This window comes from Anopheles moucheti, chromosome 2 (assembly GCF_943734755.1).
Source record: "Anopheles moucheti chromosome 2, idAnoMoucSN_F20_07, whole genome shotgun sequence".
In the NCBI taxonomy this organism is placed as follows: domain Eukaryota; kingdom Metazoa; phylum Arthropoda; class Insecta; order Diptera; family Culicidae; genus Anopheles; species Anopheles moucheti.
The window spans coordinates 68142947-68157388 of record NC_069140.1 but is presented as its reverse complement, the minus strand read 5'-3'; the positions used below and the strand labels follow the sequence as shown (position 1 = coordinate 68157388).

The following is a 14442-nucleotide window of genomic DNA, read 5'->3' as shown; positions in this document are numbered from 1 at the left end:
GTGTGTGAAAACCGCGTGTGTGTCCGATAGCCGGCGAAAGGAATCCTCCACTACGCGTACGCCCTCGTACGCTTAATGCGAAAGTTTTGCTTCACAACAGTGACGCCACACAGCCACACGATCAACTATCAACGCGAGTGCGCACGGTGACGACACAATCTCACATCGCGGCTCGCTAACGGACAGCAGCAAAGGCAAACCGCGAATTGACCCTTACGAGCGTTCTTGACGCGCACCAACACGCGAATCGCGCTACGCTTCCCGGCAACGACGGCGTTACCTTTTTTCTGCAGAATCTCTCGCATCAGTTCGCAACGAGACTCCGTGCGCAGACGTACGCTGTTCGCTAGGAGCACACATCCCTTTTCCCAACGACGACGATGGCTGTCGATCAAAAACTGGAGGAGCTGATGGGATTGCTTGGTAAGTGGAGTTAGTTCAGTCGGGTGTGTGTAGTGTGCGTGTGTGTGGCTGGGGATTGAAATTGGGCGACGGTTTGAAATGTGCGATCAATTTGAAAGTGAAATCGAGTGCTCAACTCCAGTGCCCTCCGGCGATTAAAAATGACTGTATAAAGAAAGCCTGCAGCAGAACCACTTTAAGCACAGCTCTCATCGCACCACACCAAGCGACCAACGTAGCTACATGCGCAGAGAATTCATTTCAAATAATCAAAGCAAACGTGGCATTGTGCAGTCGCAATGGTTTCGGTAGATTCTTCAGTGTGTTTTAACCTTGAGAAACTCTGTCATGCGTGATCATTGTGAAGCAGCCACGCCACGAAGGACGCCTTACAAGCATTCCAGCATTCCGTTTCCTTTGAATAGTGCCTGCAAGTGACAAACAAGACTGTAACACTTTCGTTGAACGTAGTTTATTTATTAATCTTAACTCTTACAAAAAAAAATCACAGCACATTAAAGTAACACTCGGTACAGTTTAAACAGTGTGAATAACGGAAACGATGAATAAACATAAACTGGTAAATAAGTCATCAGGCAGTGTAAATTCACCTAATGTAGAAAAATCACCACGTTGGTTACGTTCGAGGAATCCCCATCGACTTAAATGCTATCAATATCGATCGTGCAAGGCATATGAAGTTTTCTGAATGTTTCGAATCAACCGTGAAATGCTCTGTCTTCTTTGGCGGCACAATAACCTCAAGAGGTCTAAGCCCGCCATTTCTGGCTGGGTAGTCAGTCTTGCGAACGGGTGATACTCTGTCTAATCTTCCATTTTTTATTCATAAAGAACGGTCGTTTTGCTTAGTCTACCGTTCCAGGCATCAAGAATGAAATGTTGTGAATCCCTTAATTCTTTTTTTAAAGGAATAATACCATGTTGATGAACTACCTCGATTAGAAACTATTACATTCTACTAGCGATCGTAATAGTATAGCTTCTTGGATGGTATTTCCTAACAAACATCATCACTTTGTACGGACAGTGGTCAAAAGTCCAGTCAATAAGCGATAAGGCTATCAATTTTGACAGTCCGATGCTCACATATAACTACCGCCTGTGATTGTAATTGAATCGCTTCTTACGAGATGATGACTGTAAATACAGAGCTGCTAACTTCGAGCTTTTGAGTGTGATCGCGTATAGCACTGGTTTACGCACGACAGAATGGCATCGGTAAGCAATGATGAATATGGTGGAAATTATCTGTCCTCGAATGGAACCGCCACATGGATAGGTAACGCTGTCTTATCTCTCAATCACCGGCTGATAGCGTTGAATGCAAGACCACGCATGACCACGATTATTATACGATGTATAAACGAGCTATTGATTTAACATTACCATAAATGTGTCGTTACTCAACCTGCGATCGCTAGTGAGAACAACAGTCTACGCCCAGGGGAAAACCAAACAAACACGAACTGGTAGCTTGATTTGTGGTCACAAACTAGATTCTACCACCCCCTTTCAGACAGGTTTAATTGAGGGCTAGTCATTTGAAGTGGTTTAGATTTTTGTATGTTACAGCAGCTCAATGTCATTAGCTTGAAGATCGAAAGACCACCAGCGACGGGAAAAAGGCATTCATGGTAGATAATTATGTTTTTTGTTCTTCCTGTTGATGATTGATCGTTTATCAAGATCGGAAACATTGGTCCGCATGCTAACGATCGGGTGTATTACTTCATATCGTACCATTCTTCAAAAGGCGTACGCGTTTCAATTAGCGTAAATTCGGCGCCAGCAGTACAACATTGTCAAGCACGCGCTACTCTGACGATCTGCGAGCTCTTCAATTGATACTAATTGAGTTTTACGATAGCAAATTTTGGCGAAACGATCCGCCCGATCGGTTGTTCTTGGGTATTTTTTTCACTGTTCTGTCTGCTGTGAGTGTCGGTCGTTGAGCAAATGATATCGGTGACGTACTTAGTGACAACATGTTAATAGCGGAAATCAATAGAATTGTTAACTGCTCTGTTGCGACAGTGAACTGTGGGTTCCTGGCAGTTGGCACCATGGCTACAAATGTTTAACACTCTTTTCTGTAGCAAATTGTGTGTTAAAATTTAGTTTGATCTCTACAATGTTTACTTGACATGCATTGCAAGCGTAAAGTTTCGTTGATCAATATACGGCGATGGTTTATTATCACAGCGTTTAAATAGTAAACAAAACTGACGTATGAACATGTCAGATTAGATGAGCAATAATTTAGTGTAAAGAGGAAATTTGACTGCTTATATCGCAAATTGAAACACAATTAATTTGGGTACATTATTTAACATACAAAACCTCTTACATTTTGTCGAGATAATTGTGCTTACTTGAGCTTTTGTTTTACTAGATGTTGGCTCTTGTTCAATTATCCAATCAAGCTATAATTGCAATTATCAAGGAGGTCAAGAATGTGCAGTTACGTCTGTTCATTGAATTTCCATTGCAATTGAAGGTTATTCGTACTACAATTACTTGTTTTTTCTTGATTCAAGAAGAACGGCCAGGCTGTATTGCTTATAACTAAAGATAACTAATCTAATATACAATTCACATTCGTTTGAAGACATTTAATTCTCCGAAAAAGTAAGTTATGAAGTTTTTTTAAAATTTTCTTGGCTTTTTGAACCAGTTAATTTGCGATTCTCATATTCCATATTTCGGTGCACAGTGGAATTAAAAATGGTTACCTGTATAAAAGCCGGATTGATTTTACTAAGGCCAGTAACGCGGACGTTACAGGATAAAAAAATATATTCTGCTTAAGCAACCCCGAAACAAGATCAAAATATCTCGGATTTTATACCGTTAAAGTTTTTTTAGCGCTAAAAATACCGCCGTTCAATTTCGAATTCAAGGTGAATCATCCTGATTCATTTATGATTGATTTATTTATTGGTCATTTATAGCACATTCATTCATTTGGGCACATTGGTCATTTTTATACATTCGTAATAAACGTATAATAAAGTACAATAAAAGTTTATTTATTGGTACACATGTTATAGACTTACACAATCATTTTACACTACACAACGACATTTGCAAGAATCGTAAAGCCCAAGAAACGTTTGACAAAGCTAGTGTTTAACAGAACGATTTGATTTTATCAAATTCATGTCATGTTCATTTATGTTACTTTTATTATGATCTGAATTATTTGATAACAGTGTTCTCAGAGTTTGAATTCAAATATGGCCGCATGATTAATAAACATGCTGATAATTGATGCAAATGTTGCAGGATACAGAACAAGGAAATAGCGAGTTTACTTTGCGAGTTCGGATGAACTCGTAGCTCGTGCAATTTGTAATGTAATTAAACAGGCTAGAAACAAGGTTTATAGTTACAACCATGCGGTCGTGCCAGTTTTCCATCTGTTAAATACATATCGTTGTCTATACTAATTTGAATTTGATCTTTACCCTTCTCACTTCACAGGTGACTTTGGCCGGTACCAAGCATTCCAATTTGTGCTCCACCTTCTTGCCGCTGTAACCGCTGGTCTGCACATGCTATCACTGGTGACAGTTGCTGCAGTACCAGAGCATCGTTGTTACGTAGAAGCATTGGATTCGGCTTCCGCAACTGCCAATGGGACAGTCCTGCCATCCTTCAGTCAGTTGACAAGCTACATCCCTCTCAACGCAGATGGAGAGCTTGAGTCTTGCCTGATGTACGATCCAATCATAACAGACAACAGTACGACCATTTCATGTAGTTCGTACGTGTACAACAACACCTATTACCAGTCATCGCGAACTATGGAATGGAACCTGGTATGTGACAAGCGTTGGATGGGAGCCCTCGGACAGACGATCTACATGCTGGGCGTGTTCACCGGTGCCGTATGGTTGGGCGGATTGGCTGATAAGATTGGCCGCAAGAAAGTTTTTTGCTGGTCGGCACTAATGCAACTGATACTGGGAGTTGCCGTCGCCTTCACACCAGAGTATATTTCGTTCCTGGTGCTGCGGTATCTGTACGGCATATTTGGCAGTGCTGGAAGTTACATTACAGGATTCGTCTTGACGATGGAACTGGTTGGGCCAAGTAAGCGGACACCATGCGGTATCTCCTTCCAGGGGGCGTTTGCCGGTGGTATTATGCTGGTAGCCGCTTGGGGCGCTCTGATTCCTGACCGGATGATCTTGCAAGTCGTGTATGGCTTGCATGGTTTACTGCTGGTAGCACACTGGTGGATAATGGATGAGTCACCTCGTTGGCTGTGGATGCAGGGACGCAAACGAGAAGCGGTAAATATTGTTGACCGAGCTGTTCGCATGAATGGCCGTGGTATGAACGTCGATAAGGAGTACTACCTCGTAGAGGACAAAACTGCATACACCGAGGAATCGGGAGCCACCTCCGCCGGTCTCGGTGATCTATTTAAAACGCCTAACCTGCGTAAAATGACACTGAACGTGTGTCTTTGCTGGTTTGCAAACTCAATCACATATTATGGTCTTTCGCTGAGCGCCGGCAAGCTGAGCGGAAATCCGTTCCTGATTCTGTTCCTGATGGGTCTGGTAGAGTTCCCAAGCTACATCTCAATCAGCTACTTGCTCGACAAGCTCGGTCGGCGCTCGATCACCAGCTCGCTCATGATTGTCGGTGGTATTTGTTGCATCGTAGCTGCGTATCTGACACGAGGCAGCACCGAATCGACGTCGATAGTTATGTTCGGAAAGCTGTTCATTGCTGGTTCGTTTGCCGTCATCTATAACTACTCTGCCGAGCTGTTTCCCACCGTTGTCCGGAACTCTGCCATGGGTCTTGGATCGATGTGTGCTCGTCTGGCGGGTGCACTCACGCCTATGATCACACTGCTCGATTCGTTCGATCCCAAGATCCCGGCCGTGATCTTTGGGGTAATATCGTTGGTTTCCGGTACTTGGGTTCTATTTCTACCCGAAACCATGGGTAAACCAATGCCACAAAGCTTGATGGACGGGGAAAACTTTGGCCGTGGGGACACCGCTTTTTCAAGTTGTATGGGACGTAATAAAACGCATACAGAAGACTTTCCACCTCCGCAGCAAATGGTGCCTTTAAGGAAAAACAGTCGATAAAATATGTACCTACTGTTAAGATTTGAGATAAGAGAAGCGTAGCGATTGGATTAGTTATGTCAGAATCAGATGGACCTTAAATACAACATGTAAAGGTCACTAAACGTGTTTTAATATCCCTGTACTATTCTTAATATATTATGTAAAGTTAATGATGACCTAAAGGTTTGTGCTGAACCCCGCCATGATAGGTTATAATCTTACGTCTGTATGCAGCCGTAAGCTGGTCATTTTCAATCAAAATGTAGTACTCAATTATCAGTGTTGTATATGAAATACATGGTTAGATCGGATTATTGAATTCAGTTGAAACTGAATTCGGATCGTCACAGCATGAGCACCGTATTAGGTGGTGAATAAGTACACTTATTATAGTATTTACACAATATTCTTAACCACATTCTTAAAGAACATTTTGACTGCTCTTATATGACAGGAGGCTCTTGGTCTGTTGCAAGATTTCAGACGGTATGTTATTTGAGAGACTCCAGATCTATCAAAGATTATACGGAATACGTCGTTCAGCAAAAAAAAAATGTAGTAAGACCATTTGCTTTCTACTCTGCGTTAATGTATGTCTAATTTACATACGAAGAAAACCATAAATCTGGGATGTTACATTTCGAGTGAAGTGTAGACGTTTTATACCAATAGGGGACTTTAAGAATGGCTTTCAAAAATTAGTTTTGGGATCTTTGTAATTTTAATTTATGTACGAATGCACAATTTGACCACACTGGTGATGCATAGGTAATTATTGGGCAGAATAATGATTTGTACAGTCGTAATTTGTTACTGAAATCAAGTTTCGATTTTCTGTTGAGGAAGAAGTGCAGGGTTCTGAATATTTTTCGGTTAAATTTTCCATGTTTATATAAGTCAACCTTCTATCGAGAAAAACTCCTAAGTATGTATTGCAGTTTTTCCATACAATTTTGTTTTCATTAAATTTTACTTCATTTCTAGGTAATTTACGGGAGCTAGTATATCTGGTGAAGAATATGGCTTCAGATTTTGAGCCGTTTAGTTTTAGTTTCTATTTCTTGCAGTATTAGTAATATTTATCAAGACCCGTATTAACTATTTTTACCACCGTATTTGGAATTTTTTGGAGATGATGATAATGTGATATCATCTGCGTAAAAATAAGGTACACACTTACGCATGATTGGGATATTTGATGTGTATATGTTGAATAACAAAGGGGACAAAACGCTTTTTCGAGGTACTGTAGGGTTTGATGTGAAGTTAGCAATGTGCACCTTATTGGTACGATTTGAAATAAACCAATCTGTAATATAGATTACATACTCTGGGAAGTTTAATCTAATGAGTTTGCCGTGGTGCCAAATAGAATCAAATTCTTTTTCAGTATCGAGTAAGACTAAATCAGTTGATTTCCTGCTTTGTCTGTTATGTAGAATATTTTTTGTTACTCTATGTAGTTGATGGGTAGTGGAGGTGGATGAATTTATTTAACCTTAATGATTAAGCAAATCCAATTTTAGACAAAAAATCATTTATTTTGGGAACACACCACTATTTGTACAAATCGATTATATCTTCCACACTAGAAATAGTGCCCGTAATTAAAAGAAACATTCCAAACACGGCCATTAGACCGTTTTTAACCAACCGCCATTTCATCCATCCAAAGTCACTCGGCCAACGGTAAATTGTATCTACAATAATCGGAAGCCAAAGGGCAAGGATGGGGTTGAAAACGGCACCAATAAACCCAACGAAAGTACCAATATCCGGAACACCGCAAGCAATTCCAACGATACCCACAAGGTACAGCAATCGTATCAGCGTCTGAGTGGCAGTGTGCCATCTTTGTGGCACCCGATTATGAATCCTTCGCCAAATGGTTTCAATGGGAACGTAGAAAAAGATGCCAATCGAGAACAGGATTGCAACCGCAGAAAGAATTTGTATAACCATCGCTAGACTGCAATGAAGCATAAGAATAGTAAGTACCTTGAAACATATTCAGTTTTGTTAATAATTCAATCTTAGTGAACATACTCTTCTTCTTGAGGAAAGTTTAGAGTAATTGATCCCTGAATTTTGTCGCCATAACGAAGGTAGCCGACCACACCGATAAAGCAGTACAAAATAGCTAGGCATAAGTTATTGACGTTCACTATTCCCGGACATCCGAGGTAGTGTTCGGGATGTTTCATCTGATTGGAGACGGGGAAAATGAGCGATGTTGCATCGAATGCGAAATACGCGGCGCTAAAGTAATAGAAGAATGAAATTAGCTACACGAAGGCAACTCTTTTGTATTTTTACGTACCCGAGAAATGTTGTTAATGAATCGAACGTAGGAAATAGATCCCGATCGTCGAACGATAGTGGTTCTTTGAAGATATAGTACAAGGAAATGACAACGTTTGCGAAGATCAGAGTCGTCGCTATTGCCGAGAATGGCACGAGGTATTTAATTTCCCTGACCTGGGTTATTCCTATCGCTGGTATTGCGGCCAACAGAATATAGATTCGAACGTCCCAATCCAGATCTGTACGGGCATTGATAACGTCATGTATGGTGGAGCCGACGAACACCATATAGATCATGGATGATATCGGTATCATCAGGAAATAATCGACTATATTCCTGTAATAAAACAACACGAAACAATTATTGTGCGCTACGGCTTAATGTGATATTCTGAACTCACTTTAATATTTTACCCATCGGACGCATTTTGGGCGAACCTAAAGCACAGGCTCTATCAACAGTTTGTGCGAAGCTCAGCATCGGTACTCGGTCTCGTTTACAAATCTTATATGCGGTGTCAACCTACCGTCGGAAACGGAACGAAATATTAGTCGTACTATTACACTTATATTTACTTACGTCAAACTCACCAACAAATGCACACAGTGCGAGTAGAGCATTCCCAGCAGAAACGTGCCGATAACTCCAAATATCAGCCCTCCATTTCGAATAGCAAATGGCATCGATAGAATTCCAACGCCCATTGCACCCTTCATAACGTGTATGAATGTACCGAACGTGCTGTAAGAAACACAGTTGCATACATCTAGCTAATATGAAACACAATACTAATGAGAATCACTCACGAGTTGGGCTTGCTGATTGTTCGATGCTTGTAAGGATCATAGTCCTCTTGAGTTTCTTCTTCAGCTCCGAGCTCGGTTAGTGTTTCCTTCGAGATGGTTGCCATATTTAGATCGTTAACACACTAAACTAAGCTACACGACGCCAAACCTTGTGCGTAGGTCTCAACGTTCGCCTTTTGACTAATCAAATGAGTCTATCGACCGAACGATAACCATTCTACAAGATACTGCTTGAGACAGAGAGATACAATTTTATTTCTTAGATTAACTGAGGTGTAACGTGCAGTGTAACCAGCGGTCAAAGCATTGATGAACCAGCAACAATCAATCAATGGAACAGTAGTAAAATACCAACAAGTAGTTATCATTTGGTTCGTCAAACGATTGTGTTCATTTTTAGCAATTAATTGAAGAGTCGGATATCAAAAGATGTTGGAACTATTTTGGTGTTATTTGGATTTCAAATAATGTGAAGGTATATAGATTGTTGTAGGTTGAGTATTTCCTACTTGTTGAAATTAGAAAAGTACTCAGTTTTAAATGTATCCGCTACAACCGGATACTCGGGTATGATTTTCATTTTCATACTTGAATAACTTTTAATTGAAATAAAATAACTATCAATTTGTTCATGTACCTTCTGTAAATTAAATTTTTTTTCCAGAAAATACTAACGGTTAACGGTGGGGTTAAGATAATTAGCATTGCGAATTATTTGTTTGGTATTGGTAACGTTGTTCTTTTCTTACCCTTTTTCCCTACATCCTTTATACCAGTGTGACCCATACATTTTGTATGGGGAACATACAGTTTTAGTCTTGAATCTTTAGTATATGCGGTTGTAATTAAAATAAAAAAAATAATACTTGCTATACAAAAGATGACATCAATATTGTTTATAATCACCGAGTAATTAGAATTTTAAAATTATATTTAGTATTTTGTATGCATGTATGCATATATGTATTTTGTACTCAACTTATATAACTCAACTTTTTGAATAGACGATACAAATTGTTATTTTATTAATATATAGGTGTTTTACTTAAATAACAACTGCAGTTTGTGGTATAATAAATTAGTAAAGTGCGTAAAGTTCAAAAACAGAAAGAGAATTAGTGTTTCAGTAATTTATCCTGCGGTTTCTGTAGGTCATTATTTCATGGCCTATATTCTTCTTTACTACAATAACCTCTAGAGGTGAAGGCCTGCAATTTGTAGCATACCTTGTCTTTATTTACCTGTAGCCGGATAGTCAGTCCCGCTTACGGGATTTTAGTCCTGTGTGAAGACCGGTGTCGCTCATGTCTTTAAACCTCATATAATCACAGAGCTAAATTACAGAAGGAACATAGCGGCCTGTTTCACTAAGTTTTGTTTCAGATTATTGAGTAAATATAGAACGTTATAAGGAACGGCGGAGTACACGGTTTGCCGGCGGTTTGGAGGAGGTACGGCAATACGGTAATAGTTTACTTAACACAAAATAAAACGTGATCAGTTTTAGAAACCTAACTAATGTCCGCTTTTATATTCCAATTAAAACATTTTAATTATCAATACAACTGAAGTAATCAAAGTTTCAGCATGAAAAATTTTTGTTTCCCGTACAAAATGTATGGGGTATGTTTTATCAGGGTGTGAATTGAGTCATTAACATTACGGTTAAACAAATTAAATGTCTTTAGTGTCTCAATTTGAAGATATACGGCCTGGCCGTTCTAACGATAATAAAAAAAAGTGTCTCAATTCCGAAGAAAACTTGTTTACATTTTAAATGTGAATTATTTCAATGAAATATTTCATAGCTGTTTCTCAACTTGCTATATTTCAGATGTAGAGGACGCTATGCATTTTTCCCAACCATCAGATCACATCATCATCAAATACACAAATACTGCCAGACACTGGAGAACGAATAAATATGGAAATATTGTTGGTTACTTTAAGTTCGTTGACAAACTACGTTTTACAGGCATTAATAAGCGTTTTGAACATTTCTAAAATATAAAAAAAATGTTACTGAGTCATAGCGTCATTAAAAAATTAGCAAAAAAACAAAAAGTTCTAAAATGTGGATTAGCAATAATTCGTGCACTATTAAACAAAACACCAGAGGTTATTAAGAGAATTGAATCGTATGATTAAAGTTTAATAACATCGGCCTTTGCACGATTAGATCGACACTAACTCGATTAGAACTAACGAAAGTAACTAATTAGATCATTCCAATCGTAATATTTGACACGAACAACGCAATCAACGAATACCTTAGCTAGAAGAGCTAGGTTATCCAGAGTAATTCTGAAATTTTAGTGCGAAAAAAAAATGCTGTGATGAATTAAGAGATGCAAGTTTTAATTAAAACCTCTTTGCGTTAATAATACTCAAGTGTAGCTCAATGGTCAGCGCAATGATTTCCGATTATTGATTATACTAATCAATACATAATTTTACTGATTGATTGGCCGTTAAAAAGTCTTTTCTTTATGAATCCAATGTTCTGTGTTGTGTACATTTATCCATGGTATGCAACATTAGAAATAAGTTACACAAATCCTCTGTAGCTAAAAGTACTCGACCGTTTTATTCGAATTTCTACTATTATTTTTAAGGTATATGCAATGTAGTACAAATCATAAACATTTAACTACCAAAAACAACATGTTATGTCATCAACAATGTCTAATTTATTTTCTACGGTTTACAAAAACGGTAAGAAAATGTCTAATAGTTTATATCACCTTGTGCTCAATGCCTATTTGCATATAGCGCTGTTTCAAAAGTTTGAGTGCTAATGTCTTTGAATTAAAACAAATATGGTTTTGTGAATAGTTTTCATTCCTTAGTGTTTTCCAACATCATAATTAGAGAGTAGATTAACTTATGTATCTGAAAATGTACAAACATATAAAACAATATAGCAAACCATGATTCTAGCGTAAAAACTTCCATGTTAATCAATACTTTTAGAAATGCAGTTATGTCCAACGGTAACGTGATCACTTCCAGCAGCTTCGGTTTCTGTGTCAATGCTAACACCAAATTCATATACTTCATATCTTGAATGGAAAGTTTGTCCCAATGGATTGCACCGACCTTCAGCGTCAGAGCATCGGTCTGTAATAGGATACCGTAAACAATAGTAAAATAATAAAGGAAAACCAAAACACTAACATATGCGACTCATACCTTGATTTCAAGGCTTGTACCAAGAAAACAAATGTAAAACATTTGAACAGAACCCAGAAACATAATCACAGCACCTGGATACCAATCCAGCTAAGAAAAGATACAAAAAGGGATCCGTTCTAGGCTTTTAAGCATGAAAAAAGAGCACCAACTCACCAGAATTAATCCAAGAACAGAAATGACCATCGTTGGGACTGTTGAACCAAGAGTAACACAGTGATACGGATTCAAAAAGTCTACTAGCTGCTGCAAATATGATCGATGATGTTGATGCTGATTCACGATCTCAATTATTTTCTTACGAATATTCTCAGGGCAATCGTTACGCTCGAGCTGCTCGTCCAGTTCCTCTGTGATCGTCATCAGCACGTCCAGTTGTCCGTTGGCAGTTAACAGATTGTAGATGGTAGTAATATCCGACCCGACCGTTATGATCCAATAGTAGATAGCCATTATGGTTTGGATGATATAGTTCAATATGTATCCAGCAAATGTATCGACATTGATAAAAGGTACGGTGAAACCAAATGGTAGAATTTGATCTGCCAGAAATATTGAAGAAATCCCCGGTATTGTCATCGCAATGATAACCAAAATGAGGTATACTAAAACAGTTCCTTTGATAACGATATAAATCAGGCTGGCGTTATCACACAAAACTCGCTTCACAGTGTTACTTTGGTTCATCATATCTTGATAGTAGCGCAGATTGTTCTCATAGAGATCAATTACATGATGACGAGTTATGATGAAACAGTAAATTTTCGTAATGGCCTGCAAAGATTGTAAGATGATATTGTGAAAGTACATGAAACCATGCTACCATTTTGTTACCTGACAGCAAAACCCGAATGTGGCTATACAGTACATGAGCTTCGTCATCTCGTGTCGCGCAAAGTATGCCGATTTCAGCAAGCTCACAACGTATAGCACCAAGTTGCTTATACCGAAGATGAACAAAAAGTTTATAAAAGAATGTTTGCGCTTGAAAAACGATACTCCCATCGATTTGTTGAACGTCTCAATGCCGGTAGTAAGATACATGCTGGCTTCCAATGGATTGGTCGCTGAGTAGTGGAAAAAGCGATATTTCTTCAATACGCGTATATACTCCATGACGAACTGATTCCACTTCCAAATGGGGAAGGTTTATTTATACCGCAGAAGATATGCAAATCAGTGGTCATTGAATAATTCGTTTGACAATTTAATTGGTTTTACAAGACACCAGATGCAAATTTTCCCATTCAACAGGGTGTTGGGTAGGGTGTTAATTAAAGGCAGCTTCTGAAAGCTAAACCAGCTTGTATTTTATATTCTATAATTCAGCAAATAATATCATTTGGCATCGATGTTGTAAAACCATCGATGTAATAAAGAAAACTGCTTGTATATCTACCAACAAGCTTTTTTTAACATTTAACACATGCACTATTCTCAATAGACATAAAATGGTTACATGTTATAAAATCCACCGTGTACTTGAGCCTATTGAGATCTAGTATCGCGTGTAATTTGCCAATATATTTGAATTTTATGACGTTCAAAGTATGAACCTTCCAGCCAAATATGAATCCACTGGAGAGAATCTGTCTATCTGGAATTACCGTTTAGTTCGATGAGCATAAAAGCAAATGTGGAAAATATCATTGATCCTTACCTTCATCTTATGGAAGGATTTCGTGGCAAAAGGAAAATAACAGATTGTTATGGTGCTGTACGACACTTTTATGGTACATCGTTTACGACTCGAGATAAAAGCTGCTAGCCATCATTTGTGTGTGTATGGCAAACAACATATTAAAACATGCCAAAAACTGATATGCTAAGTGCCTGTCGTCCCAGTGGAATAGTGTATGCGAGTGAGTGTCCAAACACGATTATGATATTAATAAATATACATGATATCATGAAATGCACTTCTATTGGTGTTCCCGGATTCGGATAGATGCAAGGTTCATTCATGCATACACTGGGTGGAATGGTTTAGTCTTAAGTATGTATTGTAAACAATGGATCTGCTTCTTATCATTTCTTAAAGGGTTCGGCATTTCATTACAAGCCTTTTTTGATTATTATCCACCCTTACTTACTTTTGAGATCTATTATCCAACCTACCGTTAGTAGCATAACTATCAGGCTCTTCGTTGGTGATTATTTATTAACTTTATAGGGCCTTATTAACTTAAAAAACTTCGTTCGTAGTTTAAATTTTACACCACCTTCTTTGTGAAAAAGGTAAACAGGTAAACAGGTAAAAAGTTGTATTAGATGTACTAGATTCACATCATTAAGCTATGTACCGAAAACAAAACAGGTTTATTAAATTTTCTGCCCCAATGCGACATGGACCCGACCGGATCAAATTAAGGGCTTAGCTCGGTTATTTGCAGCAGCTACATAGTGGAAATTTTGCTTTGTTCAGATTTCATCCATAACTCCGAAGTTCATTGCTTGAAATATCCTGCCCAAAGTTGTGCGGCATAGTAAGTAAAAGAATACCAGTGTTTGTTCCCCTTTAATAGATTGAAGATATTAAACATTATTGTATGTTTTTTTCTTCTTCTGCTGAAACATATATTTGCGTACAACTAGTACAGGTAGTTTGTTTCTTTCCGGA

General features: G+C 38.4%; 3 protein-coding genes across 3 annotated transcripts; 1 reads left to right on the top strand and 2 right to left on the bottom strand.

Annotated features, from left to right (window-relative positions):
- On the top strand, positions 1–5627 carry LOC128296836 (organic cation transporter protein). The gene is made up of 2 exons (XM_053032336.1): positions 1–423; positions 3907–5627. Exons 1-2 carry the CDS (start codon positions 381–383, stop codon positions 5535–5537), a joined length of 1674 nt encoding a protein of 557 aa, XP_052888296.1. The 5' UTR covers positions 1–380; the 3' UTR covers positions 5538–5627.
- A 1449-nt stretch (positions 5628–7076) lies between these two features.
- On the bottom strand, positions 7077–8734 carry LOC128298510 (proton-coupled amino acid transporter-like protein CG1139). The gene is made up of 6 exons (XM_053034265.1): positions 8631–8734; positions 8415–8565; positions 8225–8346; positions 7840–8160; positions 7566–7778; positions 7077–7488 (listed from the first exon to the last, which is right to left on the bottom strand). Exons 1-6 carry the CDS (start codon positions 8732–8734, stop codon positions 7077–7079), a joined length of 1323 nt encoding a protein of 440 aa, XP_052890225.1.
- Positions 8735–11468: 2734 nt separating this feature from the next.
- On the bottom strand, positions 11469–12938 carry LOC128298382 (odorant receptor 67d-like). The gene is made up of 5 exons (XM_053034134.1): positions 12657–12938; positions 11979–12596; positions 11823–11912; positions 11598–11750; positions 11469–11522 (listed from the first exon to the last, which is right to left on the bottom strand). The coding sequence occupies exons 1-5, from the start codon at positions 12936–12938 to the stop codon at positions 11469–11471; spliced, it is 1197 nt and encodes a 398-aa protein (XP_052890094.1).
- Between the last annotated feature and the right edge of the window lie 1504 nt (positions 12939–14442).

What these genes read in the sequence shown, in the direction of transcription:
- LOC128298510 (XM_053034265.1), bottom strand. Translation starts at nt 8,734, where the DNA reads ATGGCAACCATCTCGAAGGAAACACTAACCGAGCTCGGAGCTGAAGAA. An exon ending in ACAATCAGCAAGCCCAACTC is followed by an intron (nt 8,566 to 8,630) that starts GTGAGTGATTCT and finishes TGTTTCTTACAG; the next exon opens with CACGTTCGGTACATTCATAC. An exon ending in CGCACTGTGTGCATTTGTTG is followed by an intron (nt 8,347 to 8,414) that starts GTGAGTTTGACG and finishes TTCCGACGGTAG; the next exon opens with GTTGACACCGCATATAAGAT.
- LOC128298382 (XM_053034134.1), bottom strand. Translation starts at nt 12,938, where the DNA reads ATGGAGTATATACGCGTATTGAAGAAATATCGCTTTTTCCACTACTCA. An exon ending in GTACAAGCCTTGAAATCAAG is followed by an intron (nt 11,751 to 11,822) that starts GTATGAGTCGCA and finishes ATCCTATTACAG; the next exon opens with ACCGATGCTCTGACGCTGAA. An exon ending in ACATAACTGCATTTCTAAAA is followed by an intron (nt 11,523 to 11,597) that starts GTATTGATTAAC and finishes GTACATTTTCAG; the next exon opens with ATACATAAGTTAATCTACTC.
- LOC128296836 (XM_053032336.1), top strand. Translation starts at nt 381, where the DNA reads ATGGCTGTCGATCAAAAACTGGAGGAGCTGATGGGATTGCTTG. An exon ending in GGAGCTGATGGGATTGCTTG is followed by an intron (nt 424 to 3,906) that starts GTAAGTGGAGTT and finishes CTCACTTCACAG; the next exon opens with GTGACTTTGGCCGGTACCAA.